The sequence below is a fragment of the Melozone crissalis genome, unplaced genomic scaffold (assembly GCF_028551555.1).
Source record: "Melozone crissalis strain CALT ecotype California unplaced genomic scaffold, PUWL_Pcris_2 ptg000027l_1, whole genome shotgun sequence".
Taxonomy (NCBI): domain Eukaryota; kingdom Metazoa; phylum Chordata; class Aves; order Passeriformes; family Passerellidae; genus Melozone; species Melozone crissalis.
The window spans coordinates 18678259-18700130 of NW_026535805.1; the positions used below are offsets into that span (position 1 = coordinate 18678259).

General features: G+C 36.3%; 1 protein-coding gene across 1 annotated transcript in view; it reads left to right on the forward strand.

Annotated features, from left to right (window-relative positions):
- The window catches only part of TTC27 (tetratricopeptide repeat domain 27), a 112501-nt gene that overhangs the window by 54333 nt on the left and 36296 nt on the right, over positions 1-21872 (forward strand). Inside the window, exon 10 of the mRNA XM_054280067.1 lies at positions 4171-4284. Coding sequence (XP_054136042.1) covers positions 4171-4284 — 114 coding nt within the window. The remainder of the gene's footprint in view (positions 1-4170; positions 4285-21872) is intronic.

Consider the following 21872-nt stretch of genomic DNA (forward strand, 5'->3'; position numbering starts at 1 on the left):
GAATCTGAATTAAGGTTCACTAGAGGCATGACAGAGGACCAGAGCTATCCTCAGGGTGCCTCATGCCTGTGACTTCAGTGAAATAATTTCACCACATCCTGGCAATTTGGCCAACAAGCAGAATATTTTTGGTTCAATGATGGACTGATGTGCAAATTCACAAGTGGTTACAATTAAAATTGCTTCATTTACAAGTCCATTTTCAGATGATAGCTCTGTCATAGCAATCACAGTACTTTGCTAGGCTACTGATAGTTTATCAGTGAGCAAGCTTCAGGAGTAAAACAATAACCTTACTGCATAGATTTATCATAAGGAAAAATTAGCAACCATTAAAATGAATTAGTGCTGCAGTTAATAACAATCATCTTTACCTGTTCCAGGTTTTTTAGCCTGTCTTATATACCCAAGTAAGCTCTTCCTGACTTTGATGACAGGAAGAATTCCTATAGGAACTCCAGCTTTTTAAAATAGTAGATGCAGGAAGGCTAAAGAGTTGCTTTGACCAATCTTTACCTTCTCTAAGTTGTGACTGACTGATGCAGTTCTTTGTCTGTTTCTCTGACAAAGTTTTAAGAGTGATCAGGGAGTGCTTCACACCTAGGTTAAATTCTGAATACTGAGACTGAAATGGTTTGTTCATGGTATCTGAATTTTGGGTTTGACAGAAATCTGTGGCTGGGTTTGATCTGGGTGTCATTACTAATGTCACCTATCTCATAATTCAGGTATTACTTGGAATCACGATGTGGTTTGGGTTGATAGGGACCTTCAAGGCCATCCTGTTCCAACTCCCCTGCCATGGGCAGGGACACCTTCCACTAGACCAGTTTGCTCAAAGCCTCTCCAACCTGGCCTTGGACACATCCAGGGATAGGGCATCAACAACTTCCTTGAGCAATCTGGAACAGGTTGCCAGGAGAAGTTTATGTTGCCTTTTGTTCTTACATACTTATAATTGTTGTACAGTAATGGACTACTTTGCTATTAAGACTTGCAGCATCTTGTTTCATTTGAATGTCATATAAGGAAGTTATATTGAATTAAATATTCTGGTTTGTGTAATTCTTTGGTCATCTCCTTTTTTACATTCTGATATGATGGGAGAGGATGATATTGTTTGTAGGAAAAAAATGTGTGAAAGAATTGGAAAACTACTTTTCCCATGTGAAAATATGTATTCTGGGCAGAAAAATGTTGCATAACCTTACTTCCTTTCATTTCTTCTCAGCCTGTCTAATCTTCCTGTGTTTCTCTCTCTTTATTTTATTGTTCTCTCCCTAAAGTAAGAACAATGATAACTTGTGAATATTCTCAATAGTGGTTTTGCTTCAGAATTATTTTGTTAATTTTCTTAGCTGCCCTTGGTGCAGTATAATGAACTTCCAAGTACGTTGACAAAACCTGCATGTTCTCAGGTTGTTCCCCCCCCCCTCCCCGATGTTTTATTTTAAACTATAATCCTATTAGCAGAGCCTAGATTTAATTTCAGGTGAAAGCATAAAGCTTTGGATCTTATGAGAAAGTATTTATTATCTGGAATATTTGGACATTTAAGGTATAAGATTAAAGCTTGCCAATGGTTATGGTTAGATGTTCTGAAACTATTCTTTACAGTCTTTGAGTATAAACATTTGTGCCCTTTATGCATGTATTATTTTCATTTTTTTGTGGTGCTTTAAACCTAATTAGGCAATGAAAAGGTGACCATTTGAATTCTGGCACAGACTGTGAGCTCTGTATCAGTATAAAAGTACAAGTGCTTCTTAATGCAAACAAGGTCTGCTTCTCATTGTCTTGTGCAGTTGCAGTGTTTTTTTGTATCAATAAAACTGTTGGAAAAATTCAATTTTTCTTCTGTAATTTTACAGCAGATAAACCTTTCATTTTATTTCATGAATACCTTTAAAAAGCAGGATTGTTATTCAAAACATGACTCGTCATTGCTCCTGCAAAGGAGCGAAATGTAATTATCTCTGCTTGTATTCCACCCTTTTTCTCTTCAGATTTCCTCCCTCCCTGTTTGACTTTATGCACAGCTCATGCAGCATGCTTGCTGAAATCACTGCTTAGGTGGTGGTGTGGGAGGTGCACGCAGAGAGAGGGGAGAGAGGCTCTCCTGGGCTGCCGGTTCTCCTGCAGAGCCACATGCTGTGGACCAGAAACTTTGTGCTCTGCCCTTCGTGGGCCACTTGCTTGAAGCAGTGAGAGAACAAGGACTCTGCTGCTGGACAAGGGCAATAATCAGAGATGAGATATATTAGCCAAGACTTTTACTTGTCATTGTTCTTTTGCAAAGTTAATACTGATGTCTACCACTAGGTAGTGCAGAAAAAAATCTCTTGTAAGTAAAAAATTAAATAGTATGACACAATACTAATAGTGGAGAAAATAGGGAAAAGGGTGACCTTCCCCACAAAATAAGCTTTTAAGGTAAAAGAAACATTGTTCAAGTGTTTGCCCAAGCAATTCCTTAAGGTGTTTGATTTAGCAAGCTACCTGGTATGGCTACTAAAAAATAAACTCAGACACCAATGTCCTGTGCTAGGAATGCCTTGCTTGTGTTTGTCTTAAGATGAAACTAAAATAGGTGTTTGAAGTTGGATGAAACAGAGGAGAGATAGCTCTCAGAACTAGAACATCCATCAGTTACCAGATTTGGTGATTATAGTTTGTAAAAGGGCACTTGACAATCTACAGAATAGAGAATGTTGTGATTGTGTTCCCTTAATTAATTCCAGATCCTCAGAACGTAGAGGACAGTATAGAAGCCTTTGGGTGCCTCTTAATCTGAGACTGAGGAGAAGTCCTGAAAGAGTCAGTGCAGAGATTCTTGCTCACAAAGGGTAGGATTAGTTGAGTGTTTGGTTGTTGCACAACAAGCAAGCCTTCACACTGCCTTCATTTTTGCTTTTGTTGTTGCCTCTCTTCCTATTGTAGTTTTGTTTGGAGGATATTTTTTTAGATTGTTTCTTTCTGCCTCCTTTCTTTTGAAATCATTAGGGAAAACAAAACCAGATTACAACATGACAGAAATTTGTCAGGCATTAAACACAAACCATGAGCAAATTATGCTTTTTAATGCTTTGGGAGATCTCTGAGAGGAAAGAATAAAACCACTGGGGCTTTTTCTCCAGTCTTCAAATATCTATAGACAAATATATTTTCTCAGAGAAGATGGATCATATTTGCAGTGTCAATAAAATCAGCAAGGGAGCTTTCCTGCTGTCTCACTTTTCAGAAATGGTATATTCTGTCTAAAACCATACTGGAAAGAATCCAGACAGTCTGTAAATTATTAAGAGATACCAGAATTGTATTGGCTGCATGTCTTCTTTTGGCCTTTCCTGAAAATCAGTGTTTGGAGACTGGCACTAAGTTCCTGGCATCAGTGCAGCGTGTTCTAAGCGATAACTTAAAATTATTTTAGGAAAACTGCTTGCATAGGCTATTCCATAGTCCCTATACATCTACTAAAGGCAAAAATTCTTCCTGTAATTCTCAAGTCATGGTAAGTTCTAGATTAATTAACGTTCTTCAGGTTCTTAGCAAATTTAACATTTTTCATGTGGAAATGCTGTTAACCTGGGCATCAGGGCGCCTTGCGTATGAGAAGAGGCCAAGAGAGAGTTGGATTTGTTCAGCCTTGAGAAATAGGATCCCTGCAGCTGCCAACAGCTACCCAGTATGCAGGTGTGGAAGAGGCTGGTCCAGTCAGCCCAGGATCAATTCTTCATTTTTCCTTTGATTCTAAGTAGCCATTTTAATTTGTGCGGTTTGGCCTGCGCACCATATAGAAAGGAGTGCTGAAATCTCAGCATGGTCTTTTCACTGTTTAAATATAATATCTTGTGAAAAACACATCTCTTCCACAGTGGTCCAAATAGCAAATATGAAATAAGCATGCAGTCCATTATTCCTTCTTTTGGAGGATTCACATGTAAAACAAAGCACAGCATAGCTGAGAATGAGGAAGTGGTTTTGAAGGCCACTTTTTACATTGAAAATAGATTAAGGTAATTTGTACAGCCCTCAGTTCATGAAATAAGTCCTCCAGCCACATATTTGACTTTCAGAATAGGAAACAGCATTCATGCTTGAGACCACCTTAAAAAATTTTACTGTCTTCAATGTCTTTAAGTAATGACAAAATGTTCTTATTGTCTGCAGTGCTTGCTCTCTCAGCCAAAGTTCTGGGCCATTCAGACATCAGCCTTACTCCTTCGGACCAAACTGGAGAAAGGAAGCACTCGCAGGATGGAACGGGCAATGAAGCAGACTCAGGTAAGACTTCTGAGCTGCCTTATTCTAATGTATGTGTATAAATATAGAGTGTACATATATATATATATAAATATAATCAAATTCAAATAGGCAGGAGTTAGGAGATTTTGCAGTTCGTCCCTGCAAACTGTACGAGATAATTTTCTAATTATGTCTCTAAATTAGATGCATAAACCACAAATCCTTCTGTGTCTGCTAGTCTTGCGATAAACTTATATGTACAGGTAATGAATCATCACTTTCAACAACATGACAAGTTTTGGAAGACTGAAATTAATATCTATTTTTGTACCTGTAGTTTCTGACTTAGGATCTGAGGAGTACATGTAGATGTTCTTGAACATCAAGCTGCTACTGCTATCAAATTTTTCAATATTTTTTTCTCAAGTAGATCAGCTCTGTAAAGCACTGAAACTTTTAAATAGTCATTGGTATTGTGAGAACAAGAAAACGCATTCATGAATAAAGAGGCAATTTCAATTTACCATTTTGATGTGATAGTTGGTGATTAGTATTTTTATTGCAAGTTTGAGGCAGTGATTATTTAAATAATCTCAGTCCAAACAAAAAGAAGATTGTTTTTCCAATACAAAAAAGAAATGTTAAAATTCTGAAATGTGTCATCTAGTAGAGTTATATAAGTTTTTTTTCAAAAGAAGGGTCTATAGGCTTTATCAAGATTCTTTTAGATTCTTTTTTTCCTTCATATTGCAGTTTTGTTAGCCCTTTGTCATCTTTATATAGCTAAGTCTTGTTGTCACACGTGAACAGGAGGCACTTGTCTATGTCCATCACACTCCTGCTTGCTAAAACAGCCAGGAATGTAAAAAATTATCATTATGGTGCTATGTATTTAAATCCTGAAAAGCTGATGTTTCATTTAACATCATTATGATGTATGAGTCTTTGAAGGAGGGCATTTTGGATGTGCTGCTGCATTTTTCTTTTGCTGATGAAGACATGGAGTTGCTGTAGAGGAATTTCCTGTGGTCATTCATTAGGAGACTGTCAGAGAAGCCGGGATTCCAAATCTGGGAGATGTAGAATCTGACAGCACTTGGGAAGTGATCTCAGGATCCTTGATGCCCTAAGCCATAAAACAGTTGGAGTGCCTCCAACGCTTTTGTCTAGCTCGGTTAAACCTGAGTACTGGAAATTGTTATGTTAGACAGTTTGACAGTCTCATGACAGAAGCCTTCATGAAGGGGTTCTCTTAGCAAGTCCATTTATCTGACTTCTTGTGCTGCAACTGCAGTAATGCAAAGGATTTGATTAGCATGGGCTGTGACATTTTGGGAGATGACCTCACAGTAAACAGAGAATCTGTGATTTTAAATATTTCCTTTAATCTTAATGCATTAATGTTTTCTTCCATTAAGCATTCTTGTCATTTGGATATAATTTCGTATTTGTATGCATTTGTGCTTGATGGTAACAAGCTCAGTTTCCAAAAATAGTTAAAAGTTGTTTAATGATTTATATGTGCTAAATTAATCAAATAACTTGAATAACTTTCCAGCTAAGGTTTTCATTCCTTTGTTCCATCAGGATCAGAATTTTTTAATATCAGTATTTCTAACAGTGCTAAGAAGGAATCAGAGAAGATACCATGAATGGTGTTATTTTCATACATAGCAAAAGTAATATTTGATCTATCATCTTCATGAAGACACTATGCTGGTGTATAATTTTCATTAAGATGCCCAAGAACGAGTGACTTCTACAGCTGTTTATCAGTAGTAAATGGATTTTGAACCCACAGAATTTTCATACAAATGGATTTCATGGGTTCTTGTTTTGCAAGTTCATTATTTACTAGTTCAGAGTGCTGTAGAAAGATTAATTATGCTAGATTAAGGGAGGAGGTGTAAATGCGATTCTTTGCAATATCAGTCTTTTAAAGGGATTATAAAAATTCTTATAGAACAGCTTGAATAAGACGTGGTAAACCTTCTACATTCCTTTAGGGTTGTCTGAAAAGTGCATGAGCCTTTATAGGCTGTAGCTTAGTGATGCTGGGACTCTCCTGTCTTATTCTACTCTGATTTTTCTTCCTTTCCCCATTTCCACCTTTACCTGCTCCTCTGCTGGGTCTGCAGCTGATAAACATATTTTTAAATGAATATTGCTTAGTAGGCATATGCTGCTTTTCAGCCCTTAAACAAACTTGGCTACATTGTTGGTTTGTCAGAGAAAGCATTTTTCAACTGCCTTTTAGGCCCTACCATTGTAGGACTGGCTATGTCTGTTTACATTATTTTAATTACTTGAAAATATTTGCAGCTCTTTTTGAAATGAGGGCATATTGGTTAAAATTTACTGCCAACCTCCAAATATTAAATATATCCCTTCTTTATAACAAACAGTTTTCATAAATTTAAGGGGTTTTTTTCCTAATAGGAAAACTTCAAGAGGAATTGGAATGATCATTTTCAAAACCTTTTTCTGATTATTTTAGAAATCTGAACAACTAATAATGCAGTCCTTGGAATGATTTTTGAAATGATCATTCTGGGTACTCTGGAATGTGCTTCAGCTAGTAGCTAGTGAGGAGGAGATACTTTTTCTGGATACTGTGGATTTTCTCTGTCCAGTTTTTGCTTAAATGGGGTTTGGATCTGCAAAACTAAGGTTAAAGATTTCTAAAGCCAGTAATTCTTTCAACCATTTTTCTCAGAAAAGGAAGCAGCATTTGAAAGCAAAACCAGTTATTTTACATTCCACTGGAATATTTAGTCATGACTGTATAACATACTGAGAAATGCAGGTGAAGGTACTGCCAACTAAAATGTGTCTCTGGATGCAGTATGATATTTTTTAAGGTTGTGTGATTGTTTTTCTTCCATTTGGGTGAAGGTTCAGGAGGGTGAGAAGTACTAGGTTGGAAAGAAAAATGGGAGGGAGAAAACAGCAACAAATGGGGGTAGGTTTTTGATAAAACCAGAAACCTGCTATTGCTTTATCAGTTTGGGGATTTTTACCTACCTTTTATTGTAAGAAAGTAAATCAGAAACTATTAATAGTGGAAGATGGGTTGAACTAAGCTGTTAAGCCACAAATTACTGCTGAAAGTGCAGTCAGAGCTCAAGTAACAGGATGGGAAAGAAAAAAAAATGGATTTTGAGTGGTCTAGAAGCTAGGCAAAAATGGGAAAAGTGAGGGATGATCTAAAAAAAACCACCCACAACCAAACCAGTACAAAACACATAGAGTATCATCCCACTGTAGTTTCTTGATATATGAAATAGGTTTACTCTTCCATTTCAGTGAATTTGAAAGTATGAAGCAAAATGAATTAAAATGGTGGGCTAGAAACAAGGCCATAATTTATTTAGTGCTGTATTATGCCAGCAGTGAAAGAGGTGAAGCTGCCATGTGCCTGGTACTCCAGCAGCCTGCTCAGGTTTATCCTACCTGGGATATCCCAGGTGTATCCTACCCTAACCTGACTGCCTACACTGGCTGCCTCTACCTTTGCAGCTTTTGTCAGCTTGTTATGGGCCCCTTTTCTGCCTGGGTTTTCTGCTGCTGGTTACACCTGGTGACAGCATGCCTGCAAGCTGATGGCTTGGCTTTCCTAGCACGTCGTACAGCATACGCAGGATTTCATACACTTCCCTCCTGCTTGCTTTTCTTGGCAGTAAAGGAATATGCCTGTTGGGGCAGAGAAATGTGTCTTGAAAAGGGTGTTTTAATAAGACTTCAGGAGAGCTGGGAGCAGACTAGCAATATTATAGGCTAATCATTATGCCTAAGATTGAAAGGTCACATGAGATCTTGTTTTATGTCCTTAGTCATACACAGATGTATGTGGTTGGGAATTCTGTCAACTGCCCTTTAATTTGCACTTAAATAATACTTCAGAGTGTCATTTTCGCCAGCAGCTAATGTTTTCTGCGTGTATAAAAAAAGGGAATTTTTTTTGTTTAAATTGTTCTTACTGAAGAAGCATGCTAGTTAGTGTTCTGTTCTTTCAAATCTGAAAAAAAATTATGTGCCTCTGTAAAATGGAAAAGCTGATAGAGATTGAACAGAAGGCTCGTAGAGATTAACAGAACTGGTGTCTTGAGCTTTATGAGATTGAACACAACTTTGCTGTTTTGTTAATTTCACATTGATAGGCTTTAAATGGTTATGCAAGAAAGTTATGTCATTTATCATATATATCCTTTACCATATATATGTCATTTATCAAATATATCCTTTTTATTTTCAAAAGTAAACGGCCACTTCCTTGCCAAATTGCTTGCTCTGCCTTTTTTTATTTGATGGTGGTTCTACATTGGACAAATTCAACATTTAAGGGAAGAGTTCAAAAAGGAGAGGGGAGCAGTCTTCCTCCCAAAAGGCTTATCTAGACAGGTTTGAGGCAAACATTTTTCCCTATTCTTTTGCTTCTCAAGTCATATATCTTCCTGATCAGACCTCTCAGACCACAGTTGGAGTAATAGAGAGAGACATGTAGTGTAACCAGGAGAATGACAGCACCTGTATGTTCAGCAAAACTATTAGATCTCTGTACTAGGAGTTCCTGTTTCTTTCTTTAACCCCTTCTTGAATTCTAGAGGTACATTAAATAAGATTTTGATAGTTGCTTTCAGTTGTGGGTGGAATGGAGGAGGGGATTAAGGAGGAGGAAAATTCATTTTAATAAATTTGTTTCACATCAAGTTGAAAGTTTTAGTGGAAAGTTGTTGGGATCTGGGATGTACTGGAGAGCTGAGGGAGATATAAATCACTTCCTGCCGGAGGGTAATAAGTGGATCACAGCCCTCTTCTATCCTGTGGAGATCCTGCACTGATATCCCAATAGTTCTTAACTATTATGAATTGTATTTATTATTAGAACACATGTTCCAAAAAGTGTTTTAGAAGATGAGAAAAGCCAGGTGTCTTATAAAACCAATCCTTACTGAATTCTATACAAGATCACAAGGTCTCCAGAACACTAGAAATAAACCTTATTACCTCAGAAAGCAATCTCACAAGAGAGTGACCTCTTGGTGATGGTTATGATTTCAGTCTCAAGGCACACATTTTCAGAACATATTTAATTTTGCTTAAACAGATGACATATTTGACAGAAGATGTTACATGACACAAGTGCGTCTGGAGATACACCAAACTCATTAGCACACTTCAAAATAATTAATGTGGTGGTGCTTGACTCCTGTTTTTCTTCCCCTATGTTATTATGGGGGTTGGAAGGGACAGGGAGGAGGGGGAATCAGAGATCCAGTCTGCCAAGAATTACTCAGTAATAACTGAAGTGGTTTTGTACCACTATCAAAAAGACAATATTGAATAATTTCATTTTCTAGCTAATGATTTCTGCCTAGAAGTTTTCTACTGCACTCTTGGTTTTGCCAGTTTGGGTCAGCGCTATTACTGGTATGGGGGAAAGAATGAAACCATTCTTTCTGTGTTAAAGTTTCTTCATATTTTCTCAACTATTCTTGACAATTATGTTCAACACCTGACTTCCAGTGTCAATGTACTTTCTAAAATAAGCCAAAAATATGAAGCCTCCAGTTTTTTCCCAAATGTTTCTCATTGAGCTTTAGTTCTGAAGACTTTTCTCCCCTTAGATTGTCTTCACTCAGTGTTGTGACATTTTGAAAGGTAGTGATAGGAGATTCCTTAAGCCATATGAGCAGTAACACTGCATTTCTTTTATAAAGTGATGACAGGAAGTTGCAAAGAGAAATATGAGCACCAGCACACAACATTTGCCTTGTTCCGCCTAAGCTTTGCTCTGGAAGGCATAAACGTTATAAGCTCCACTTCAGCAAATTAAGCAATTAAAATAATTAGTTCCACAGACCAGATGACATGGAGGAGTCATTATTCCTGTCTATTGCTAAATTGAATAGATGAAGACATACAGCTGTTGCTACATTTGAATAGATGAATCTTTACAGTTTTATGTCATAAGTCTCATTACAGATCTGGAGATAGGTACCTCAAGGTGAGCTAACAAATCATGTTTTGAAATAGCCCTGTGCTGCTAGACAGTCACACTGTCCAGCACACATGCCAGGTACTACAAACCAGACTCTGCCTTATCTCGAGGTAGTTGTCTGCTTCTCCTACATTGTTATTTAACTTGAATTTGACGGAGATAGTTGTTCTTTTCTTTCTTCATTCTCGTCCTTCCCCCTTCAGTGAAAAGCAGAAGACAGAGCTGATGCAAGAGGTCTTTGGATCTCTTTTTCAGCACTGACTGCTGTTGTGTCTTCACCCAGATCAAATGATTTGGGAGCTTTTATAGTAGTGTAACCACAACAGCTTGGAACTTACCACAGGCGCGCTATTTTGAATCATATGCAGTTCCTCTGTGGGTTTTGCACCCTTTGCGAAGTGTTTTATACCTGCTGTTCACCAGTGCCAGTACAACAAGTGGTCTGGTTTTAAATCCACCCTTCATCAAGTAAACTTTTAAATCTAGCTTCTTCTACAGACTTCAGAGGAAATTCTGCTTACATCTTTTGATAAATCATAAAAGTACGTATTCGACAGGTGGAACAGCTTTTACTTTGGAAACAAAAACATTCAAGAAGGTACACTTGCTTGATAAGGGTAATGCAATAACTATAAAATGATAATTCATGTAAGTAACATGAATAAAAAATAAGTGTAAATGGCATAAAGAAGATAAAATACACCTTGTACTTTTCTGAAGATTTTGTGCTGGAAGTGGAGGCTTAAGCCATAAATAGGTTTTAACATGGAAACCCATATCCTAAACACTGGCACTCAGTAACTTTGTGTTCAGTATTTGTACAGAAATAACAGTAAGCTCACCATTTTGAAAGTCAGTAATGCTGTTGTGCTGTTGGAGACCTCATGTTTTGCCAGGCTTCTTTAGGTGGTAGTGTTTGACTACAGCAAAACGTTGCAAAGGGCAGTTGCATTGGGATGCTCTAAATTGCCTGGTACGCTGCTTGGCTCTGGGTTTCAAACAGAAAGGAAATCTTACGTCAGATGGTCATGAATCCAGTTATCTCCTACTCATGACCTTGACCTCTTTTGTGCTAATTTTGATATCAAAATGCTTTGTGTTTCATTTGAGATTGTTCGACTCATTTCCTCTTATGTGCTGTTCTTCCCCACCCACTGCAAGAGCCCTATTATAAAGAAATTGAAGCTTTTTTTAGTAAAATGTCTGTGAACAACTGAAGTGAATATTGTTTCTTAGTTGGCTAGTATTGTTTTCAAAGTGAAATGCACATTTGCAGGACCTGATATGATGAACCAAAGCATGCACATTAAGAATCTGGTATCTGACTTGCTTTAGAAAAAATACTGATATACACAGTTCCAGCATGCTAATTAACTCCTGCCCCAGCATGCTTCCTAAAAACTATCAACATCAGTTTCCATCTTAGAAGTTCACCTTGAGTTAGGCAAAAACTAAATACTATTAGTTTTCCAGTGCCAGAAGTTCTTCTGTGTAGATGCCTTACAAATTTTTGGCCTTCTTTTTCCTGCCATTGAAGTGATTGTATAGGTGAATTGGATAGATTATGTTCAAGAGGTAGTCTCTTCCTCAACAATTTTTAAATTCTAAGTAACTGTGATATGAATAACTTCAGATGTTGAGGTTGCTTAAACATGTAGGGGATACTTAAGGAACAAGTTAAAGTGAAGAATGAATTTGTTTACCTGGAAACAAAGTAATCATGGGTGGGAAATAATGAGTTATCAGAATATCATAAAAAACAGTTGGGAGATGTTGTATAGGCAGTAGCTTTCCAGTCTTCCACCATATAAAATAGAAAAATTAAGCAGTTTTAACTGGTATATCAAAGAATTAGACTGAAAGACGTCTTAGACAAAAGGTCCACTAGAGATAGACAGTTAAACAAGTGTTATTTTCCTAAATGCTCACTTTTGGAGAGAAGATTAACAAGAAGTGATGAATTATTATTTTCTTATAGACTAGGAAGTGTAGAATAATTGTTTAAAATTGGTAATTTAGTGGAATTGTTAAGTGTTGAATGCTTAAATATGTTAATATCTTTATGCATTCAATATCTCTATTGATTATACTGGCAGCACTTGTAGAACAACAAAGTTTAAAGTCCAAGTGATAATATGGTTATAACTAGGTTAAGAAACACTGGTCTTTCAATTAATGCTTATGTATTTCATTGCTAAATGATTTAAATTACACTTATAATCACTAATCTCTATTAATATCCAGCAGGACATGTTGTGATGCTGACGTTAAAGGATCTGGTATAAATCACTAACCAAGTATCTGGAATTGAGAGTGTGTTGAAAGGGCAAACCAGAAGCTGCCAGGCAGGTGCAAAGGGGTGTTTTCTTTCATAGCTTAACACCTAATTTATTCAGAATTGAGAAACTCCTTGGAAACTGATAGGACAAAAAGGTATGTTTTTCATGTTTGTCCTATACAATTAGGACTGAAACCCTACTATATATTAATTTTAATGCACAATCAGAACCCATGCATTTCTAAGATATTTATAAGAAAAGAGAAAATTTGAAATGCAAAACTCATTTTGATAGTTGTCTTTTCATTACAAGGCATGTAATTTTGTTTCGTTTGCATCATAATGTACACTTGCTTTATTTGCTAATCACACTTCCATTTCCATTTAAGAGTTAAAGAAGTCTTAAAACAGGGGCAAGTTAACTTCTTATTTTAGGACATGAAAAATGATATTAATCATACTCCAACATTTAAATTTCAAAAAACCAAGCCGGAATTTTCTACTAAAGACAGAGTTGTGTTAAACATGTTCACATCATTGAAGGACAGTCTGATTCTCACTGCTGATGAAAATTCACCTTTTAAATGAACAGAAGAAAAGATGCAAATTAAAAAAAAAAAAAAAAAAAAAAATTTGCAAAACCCAGACAAATGAAACAAACAAAACTCCAGCATAATTATTTGCTGACCACAATAGTAGTGACACTTATTAATTCAAAATGCTTAAATTTGTGATAGCTCTCTCGGGCTCAGTCATTCTTCACCTTCAATGACACAAATCTGTAGGCTTATTCTGTTTGATTAGGGTAATAGTCTATTAAAATATGGAATCTATTGCATGAAATGGCTTTTAAAAATCAAATTAATACAGAATTAATTTTGCATTCTTTTCAGTTTTTAACCATTTTCCAGAACAATAAAAATATAAGCAGTCAACATATAAAATGCCCTCATTATGATAGTTTTGGAGTTCCAATTCAGTAATGGTAATCAGCTTATTACAGGGAAGAAGTTAAATCAGGTAGATAAATTAAAGCAGTTCTCTTTGTCCTCTCTGTTTTCTGTGCGGAATCTTGCTGTGCAAAGGCTGCCAAATGCATGAGTTTTTCAATGCAATGAAAGGTGCTGAATGCACTGGTTATTGTAGTTCCAGAAGTTCCAGGACCATGGTGAAGAGTACTGAAAGACAGAGAATGAATTCAGTCTTTAATTCAGTCATGCATATAGTAGATAGTGCCTTCCTCTTTAATGAAATGAAGATGTACAAAAACAATTGCTGGGAAATAACATGATAACATTGAGGTAAATGTTATTGATAGAAGTGCTTGTGTCTGTGTCTTTTAATATTTTGAAAGTGATCCAGCATTGTTCTGAAAAATTCTTTCATTAGGAGGTATTTTAGTGCTGCTTTACCCTTTGCAAGAAATGAGACTGAAGACTGCTTTTAGTTGTAGAAGTATCAATAGTGAATGAATATGGAAATACTGGTTCTCTAATATTTGCAAAAGTTGGAATAGGTAATCAGTCAAAGACAACTTAGTAAGTCCCAATAACTAGTGGTCCTTGGTCTTGGCATATATATTCACTCAGAAAAAAAGCCTGAGTGGTCTGTCAGTAGGGCTTTTCTTTTCTCCTGATACAAAATAAATATTTTACTTCCTCAGGTCAGCATACAAACGGTGATTTTAAGGGAAACCAATGCATTTATTGCCAAAGGAGATTTTCAGTGGGAAATCTGATAAAAACTGAAAAGAATTACTCTCAGGTGTTTAGGGGCAAGAAAGTGTTTGTAGAGCCAAATAGGGATAGAGTTTCAGCACAGTACATTGGAAATATTTTGCTTTTATTATGGAGGTCAACACCAAGGATAATCAAGGAGAATTCTTTGGAAAATTTGTTTCTTGTACACTATTAAGAGTAAGATTTCAGCAGATCAGTTTTCTACAGCAAAACTTTGAAGTACAAGCTGTAGAGATTTGTAATCTTTGACCTAGAGAATATGAATTCACAGAAAGGGGGAAGAAGGGATTTGTAAAAAAGGCCATTACATTTGTGACAAATCCCTTTGAGATAAGTACAGAAATAGGGATGGAAATTAATGCTTGAGGAAAAGACAAAATAGAAAAGAATGAACTATTGTGTAATCAACAAGGGGAAATGTTATTTTTCTTAGATTTTTAGATTAAATTATTGTACCATTTACAGAAATAAGAACTAGTTTTATGTGACATTAAAATGCTGATGCATTTAAATGAGTTTGTAACTGTGATGGAGTAGTGGAGATTGAGCACTGCTTTTTCTAAAAGATGTTTCCATTGAAAGAATTTCCATCATGCTGAGGGCTTCACTTTCCAGTAAGTTTCAAGGAGGGTTGGGTTATTAAAACATCCTACTTAATGTGGTGACTGCTGTGGTTTCTAAATGTTTGGAGATAGTTTGGAGAATCTAGTATGTAAAGAATCAATTGATTGGAGAGATAAACTTTGCAATAGTGTGTGTTTGATGTAGCTTCTAACCAGAGAACTGATTTTTCTGGCCTAATTCAACTCATTTAGTTCCTCTTACAGCTTTAGTTATGGATTGAGGAATATATTTGGATTCTGAACTTTCCAAACTGATTTCATGACGATCGATTCAAATAATCACTGGCACTGGTGTATGGAGAGTTTTATAATCACAGAATCATGAAATATGCTGAGTTGGAAGGGACCCGCAAGGATCATCAGGTCCCAATCCTGGCCGTGCTCAGGACAATCCCCAAGAGCCGCATCATGTGCCCAACAGCATTGTGCAAATGCTTCTTGAACTCCGCCAGGCTTGGTGCCGAGACCACTTCCCTGGAGGGCCCAGTCTGGTGTCCAGAGTATGATATGATAATGATTCTTTTCAATATTTCCATTTACTTTTGCAGTTAGCCAGGTTTTTTTATAGTATAGGTTTCTGACTGAATATTGTAAATGATGGCACTGTGGTTTTGTGGTAAGACTGAGGCATTTTGACAAATGTGGAGATGTTTTTGTAAGCAATATGACCTTCCATGCCAGAACTAGATTTTTAAATGACATAAATATTTTTGTTTGTAGCTGTTATGCACGTTGCTGTGCTATACCTGCCCATTTTCCCAGATTCAGATCTGGGAAAACATTGAAGTTGCCTAGAAATAGAAACGTGTAGTAAATGATTCTACCACAGAACACTTCTGCTTTCTTTCTGTTTTCCCCTGTGTGAAATGCACACGAGCCAAGGTCATTAATAATGTTGCTGGTTCAGATACTTAAAAGGTCAAAAATGCCAAATTATAGTGCCATCTTTAACTATTTCAGGAGCTCCCAAGCTCCACTTTGCCTTTTCTCTGGTGTGAAATCTGCCTTGTTTCCTCTGGCTCTCAATTAAGGCTGAGGGTTGAATGAATGACCAGAAGCCCAGCAGGCTCCTGGGCTCCTGTTCTTCTCTCCCCTAGAAGAAAATGGTATCAGGAAGTAGGTGGTGGTGGTGGCAGCTGCTGGTGAAGGAGTTCATTTGTCCTTCAGTGAGTACAAGTACTCTCCCTCTGGCTCAGGGACAGTATCTTAGTATACTTAGAGTATCTCAAGTAAAACAGGATTAGCTGAAAGCAAAGTGCTAAAGTGTTCCTTTGGCAGCAGCATGATACACCTTCCTGCAGATCTGCGAGAAAATTGCCTCCAGTGCAAGAGTGGTATCATTAGGATTGGCAGCTGATGGTCCTCAAGCAATTGAAGGCTGTTAACAGAGTTAAAGGATGTAAATGTTATCCTGGCTGTCCCTTGTGTCTATAGTACATGGTTTTGTTGGGCAAGGTTTTTGGGATGGTGACTCCAGGGAAGTAGCAGAAGATTCTCTGTTGTCTTGTCTCTGTCCATCAACCAGTTTGGTGTGAGTGACCAGCACAGACCATAAAACTTTGTCCAGCTGACTGAAAATTTTTCATTTGGGCTGGTTTTTTTGATTGGTTGTATGCCAAACTGGCTATATGATTGTGGAAAGAACTGTGATTTTGTGGATTCTTCCTTCTTTAATAAAGAGCTGAGTCTTCAGGGGAGGTTGATACACTTTTATTTGAATATGTTATACAATCAGGCATGGAACATTTAATGCATTTAGAATGTTTTTATTTTCACTGGAAATTGAACTGATTTCAAACCTGTTGTTACTGAAGATGTTTATTTTTTTCTTTGGTGAGTAGATCAATGACTAACAGAGATTGATAGGGAGTTTGTTTGTTTTTCCCTGATGTATGGAGAGCTTTCCAGGAACATGTGAAGCACTGGATTTGATGTCTTTCAAGAAAATACATATATTGAAAACAGATTTCTTTACATGTGACTGCTTTCTTTTGGTATAGCTAAAGTTTAAATGCTTTGCCCGTGTGTCATATTTCTAATGTACTTACCATCATACACTGTATGGTTTCTGGGTCAGGCTCAGCTACTGGAAGAATGTTCATTTCCTGCCAAGTAATTTTTCAACAGAAACTACTGGGTATCAGTCAAGGTTTCATTGTATAGGGCAGTTATTCTTAGGAAAAATTTCTTCTTGTAAGGAGTGAAAACAATGGGTGTCCCAAGATGTTATCTGAGATATTGTGGCTGGATTCAGGAAAAAAGAGACTGAACTTGTTTGTCTTTTCCCTTTATACTCCTGTGCCCTTCACCAAATGAGTAAAGATGTTCTTGAAGTTTTCAAATGCATGAAAATAGTTGAAAAACAGGTAACAGCAAAAGAGCACTTTGCGGTTGAAAAACCCCCATGAAAAATTGACTCTATTACTGAAAAAAGAGCTTCTGGCAATTAAAGGAGCAGAATATTTGTGATTTCAAGTTATGGGTATCTAGCTAAGACTAGATATTATTTTCTTTCCTTTTCCCAGGCATCTTAGTAACATAAGAGAATTATGCTTGATGTGACTGCACCAAAACCAAATGTGCTTGCACCAAAACAGTTACTTGAATACATGGCATTTTGTTTTGTGCTGTGTTTTTTTTGTTTGATATTTCTTTTGCATAACAGAATACCATCCAGTCTCTGCCCTAGGTAGGAAGCTGTAAATGTTTGCATGCTTGCAATTAGTGACAAGTCTTAAGTACTTTTTCTCTGGAATTCTTTTTATATTTAAAGTAATTGTTGTTTCAGAAATTACTGTCTAATTCTGAATTTTTTTTTTTTTTGCTGTGCATAAAGGTTTCTTTTGAATATTTATTCCCATTATGTTTACTTATGCTTTATATTAAAGCTTGGGTGAGGCTTTTCTTGCTATTTACAGATACTTTAACTTTTTTTAAATTGCTTGTGTATATATACATTATGGTATAAGTTCCTATCAGCAAAATGCAAATGAGTGCTCTATGGTAGGTAAACCCAAGTCTACCAGCAACAGAAAAGGTACAGGATATTTCTGATAGATTAGTCTTTGTGAGCAGGGTGTTCCAGTTGGAATACAGGATAGATCAAATGGGTCATAGTTATGAAAGTTGATGACTATACCCAAACTAATAATTATATAATGCATCGAAAAATTATTCAAGGGTTTAGATTGACTATCCCCTTCCCTTCTTGGCTTTTCTGAGGAAGAACTGGATCTCTCAAAGAATATGTCTGTTATATATTACAAAACACAAATGTTTGATGTAACTTACTCTCTATAACAATTTATTGTAATGCCTGATGGGGCTGGGGAGGAGAGATTGCACCAAAACAGAGGTGTCTGGTGCAAGAACAGTCAGATCTTTATTAAAGGCTATAAGCAAGATCCTTGGCACAAAATTGACACAACCTTTGTTTTAAAAAAATAATTTATTTGCTTATGCTTTTAAAGGGAATAACTACTTAAATGCACCAAACTTGAACCATGTTAGGAAATTATGTAGCTGTAATCTGTCTTGGAGAGAATACTGCATTATTCTCAGGTTCAAGTTGAGTGCTGACAGTGAAATCAAACCTGTGTGCAAATGCCACAGAGAAAGCTGTCCTGAAAAAGCTTCTGTTAGCAGTCCTCTCAGCCTAAAAACTTTAGGTTTTTCAGTATTTGGTGAGGAATTGTTGGTGCCAAGAAGTTTCTTTGACTGTTTAGTGGGGAGAAGAAAAAGGGAGATAGAGAAGAATCCACGTTCCTTGTGTGTACTTGGTACTATTGCTACTTCTAGCCTTGAGAACTAAAGCATCTTAACTGAAGAATTCATCAAAGTTAGCTACTAGAGCATTGCTTTGGGGTGGACAGTGCTGAATCCAGCACCAGCAGACCTGTTTTAAGAGATCAGAGAGATTTCTCCATGGACTCCGTGGGGGGAGGGAAAAATAAGCAAAGTATTAGTTGGCAATTAGTCTGCTGTTTAACAAAGGATTACTCTAATTTGAGAGAATATGCATAGAAAATTTTTGTTTTCATTTCAGTTTAAGGAAATCAGCATTTTTTCTTTCTGTGTGTAAAGCTGCTAGAAACTTGGTCCATTTTCCATTCGTGGACCCAGGAGTAACCTGGGTCAGTGAACATTGTGTTTTCTGTCAGAGTAATGACTACATACGATCAAGAAGTTTTTACCCAAGCATTGAACAAAGTAGGTAAAACACTGCTTTCAATGCAAACAGACTTAGGTTTGAAAATGTGCATCCTAAAGTCTTGTACTTGAATTCACTTATTTTTGTTTCAAGTTGCATTATCTTGTTAGTAGTTTTTCTCTGTGAAGCATCCTGAAATCTTGTCAGTTTCTGTGTTCCAGACACCCTGTACACTTTTATTTGCCATACAAAGTAGGCAGTCAGTGCTATACAAAATGGTAAAGTTAGTTTTCATAAATTTTAGAGCAGTTTTTGGTTCCTGGGGAGCAATGTGATACACAGTCCTAGTTGGTTTAAATAAACACACCAATTGAGGTCAATCCTAACAAGCAGTAATTTGATTGGAAAAATGACTGAGAGGATGAATTTGCAAAATAAGCAAATACATGAGTCTTCAAGGCTACAAGATTTTAATGAAACTTAGACTTGTATTTTAATGAGGTGTAAAAAAGAGGCAATATTTTTCTGCTTTTAAGCATTTAACTTCTGCAGATTTCTCACAGAACGTTTTTATCCTCCTGAGAATGTGAATAATGTGAAATCTCCAGTAAGTAGTGGTCTTCAGCTTGGCATCTTTGCACAGAGTAAGAAATGGTCAATGAATTACAAATTACAATTTACAATTGTGATCATTGTCATAAATTTTCCTCAAGTATCTAGTGTCATAATTCCACTTTGAAAATTAGATAAATGAGTGGAAGGATTCTTCTTGATGTTGAAATGCATCCTTGCTTAATGGTTTTTTCTGTGTATTTTGATGCCTTAGTTCTTAACTATTCAGAGATGGTTTCATTGTTTAACAGAAATATATAATTGTGAGCTCTGTGAGCTTTTATAAGGATAGCTTGTTATTTCCTTAAAGTCATTTTAGTTTCCAAGCAACAAAGTTCTGTCTGAACTGTCAAAATGCTGTTTTGAATAATGGTTGAATGTAAAACCCAATGAACTGGTTTTGAATCTATTCTTTAGTGATAAAATTGGCAATCAATCAAGTAATCAGTATTTTGTCATAATCTCTGTAATGAAGTTTGGACCAGGCCAGAAATTACTATCTCCCATTTAGCAAAACTTTATTGCATTTTTATATGAAAACATTTAATAGTTTTATCATTTCTGGCATTGCTTCACTAGTAGTTTACATGTGACCATTGGATTTTAGAAGTCTGCATATGTCTCAGTTTGTCCTGGTGGTCTTGGTTTCAGGTGCTCTTGGGTTGACAAAGAGCTGTTGAATTAAGTGTGTTGTTTGAAATGTAAATGTGGGGTTGGATGTTTTTTTTTAAAGTAAGATTATCAAAGGAGTGTAACTCAAGGTCTAATTACATATCCACAAGGTACTAAAATAGTTATAGTACTAGCAAAGATTGGAATACCCAATACATATTTCAGAGGAAAGAAATGTAAAAAATTCTGCATATTTAATTATCTCTATTTATCACCTGTTTTCTAATAGGCATACAGTTTGTGACTTTTAGACACTGATTATGTATATGTTCTTGAGGAAGAACAAAGGTTTTGTTAGTACTTTTCTGTGTTTATGAATTATTTTGTACACTGTTGTGGAACAAGGTTGCAACAGTTACTGTTGTAATTCATCCCAAATTAACTTGGACTTTAGTTCCTTCTTCTGCAGCGTTTTTCAGACTTCATTGTTAGAAAATGTAACTTGGCAGAAGACAACTTGAAAAATAATAAAGCCAATTAATTTTTTGAAACATTAAGAATTATGTAGATTTTTCTATTAAACAAGTATTTTAATATCACTGCCTCAAAAAAAATTTCTAGCATTTAGAATTAAATTTTAAAAAGTATGAAAGTTTGAATTAATTTATTAGTGAATCTTTTAAAGTTTTATAGAAGTCTGTACGTATTACAGGATCCACAAGAACTTAATGTTCCATAAGCTTAAAAAAATTCCCACTTAATAGAAGCTGTCTGTGAGACAAATTTGTGTCGAAGGAAATCAAAGGAGCTTTTGATGATAAATGTTCCTGTTCATTCATAATTTTTGAAGTAAGCTTATGAATAAAATAAAACTATGTAATTCCACAACCAGAGTTACACATATAGTTGCTGTTATTTTTACAAAGCTTTCCTCTACTTTGTTTTTGAGTAAATAACGTAGGTGAGCTCAGTTCAGTTTGAGCTGTACACCTGCTAAGTTCTCAGGAACCATAGTATGGGTGAGATAGCAGGTTTGTTTTCCCTACAGATGTATTTTTACCTCTTTCCCCCCCTGTGTCTCCAAACACCTTTCTTGCAAGCAGCTGGAATACATAGTTTGTATTCCAGCTATGTGTTGGTGCCCTGAGGCACCTCTGTGCCTGACACAAGGCCATGACCCACCAAGCAGTCCCACAGCTGGTGTCCATACTGTGATACTTGAATAGGTGTATAAATTGTGTAAATAGCTATGGGAACAGCTAGAATACAAGAACAGGAGAGTTGTGACACCAGCTTGCTGCTTATACATCATCCAGAGGTAATGGACAGAAATGGAAGAAGCACAAGGAAAATGGAAGTGATTTTATAGGCAGAGTGTGGAAAGGTCAGGGTGATTTGTGGGATTTTTAGGAGTCTTCAGGCTTGGGAGAAATTGAAGAAAAAGAACCCTAGAATTACAAGAATTTAATGAAAAGTGTGTCTGGAGTTTCTGTGTTAGAAAAGACTGAAAGGCATTTTCCATTCATTGAATCGAGCTAAATCTGTGTCAAATATGGTAAAAACATGTGAGAAGCAGACAGCTTTGATGTGCTAGAGAAGGGTAAAAGCAGGA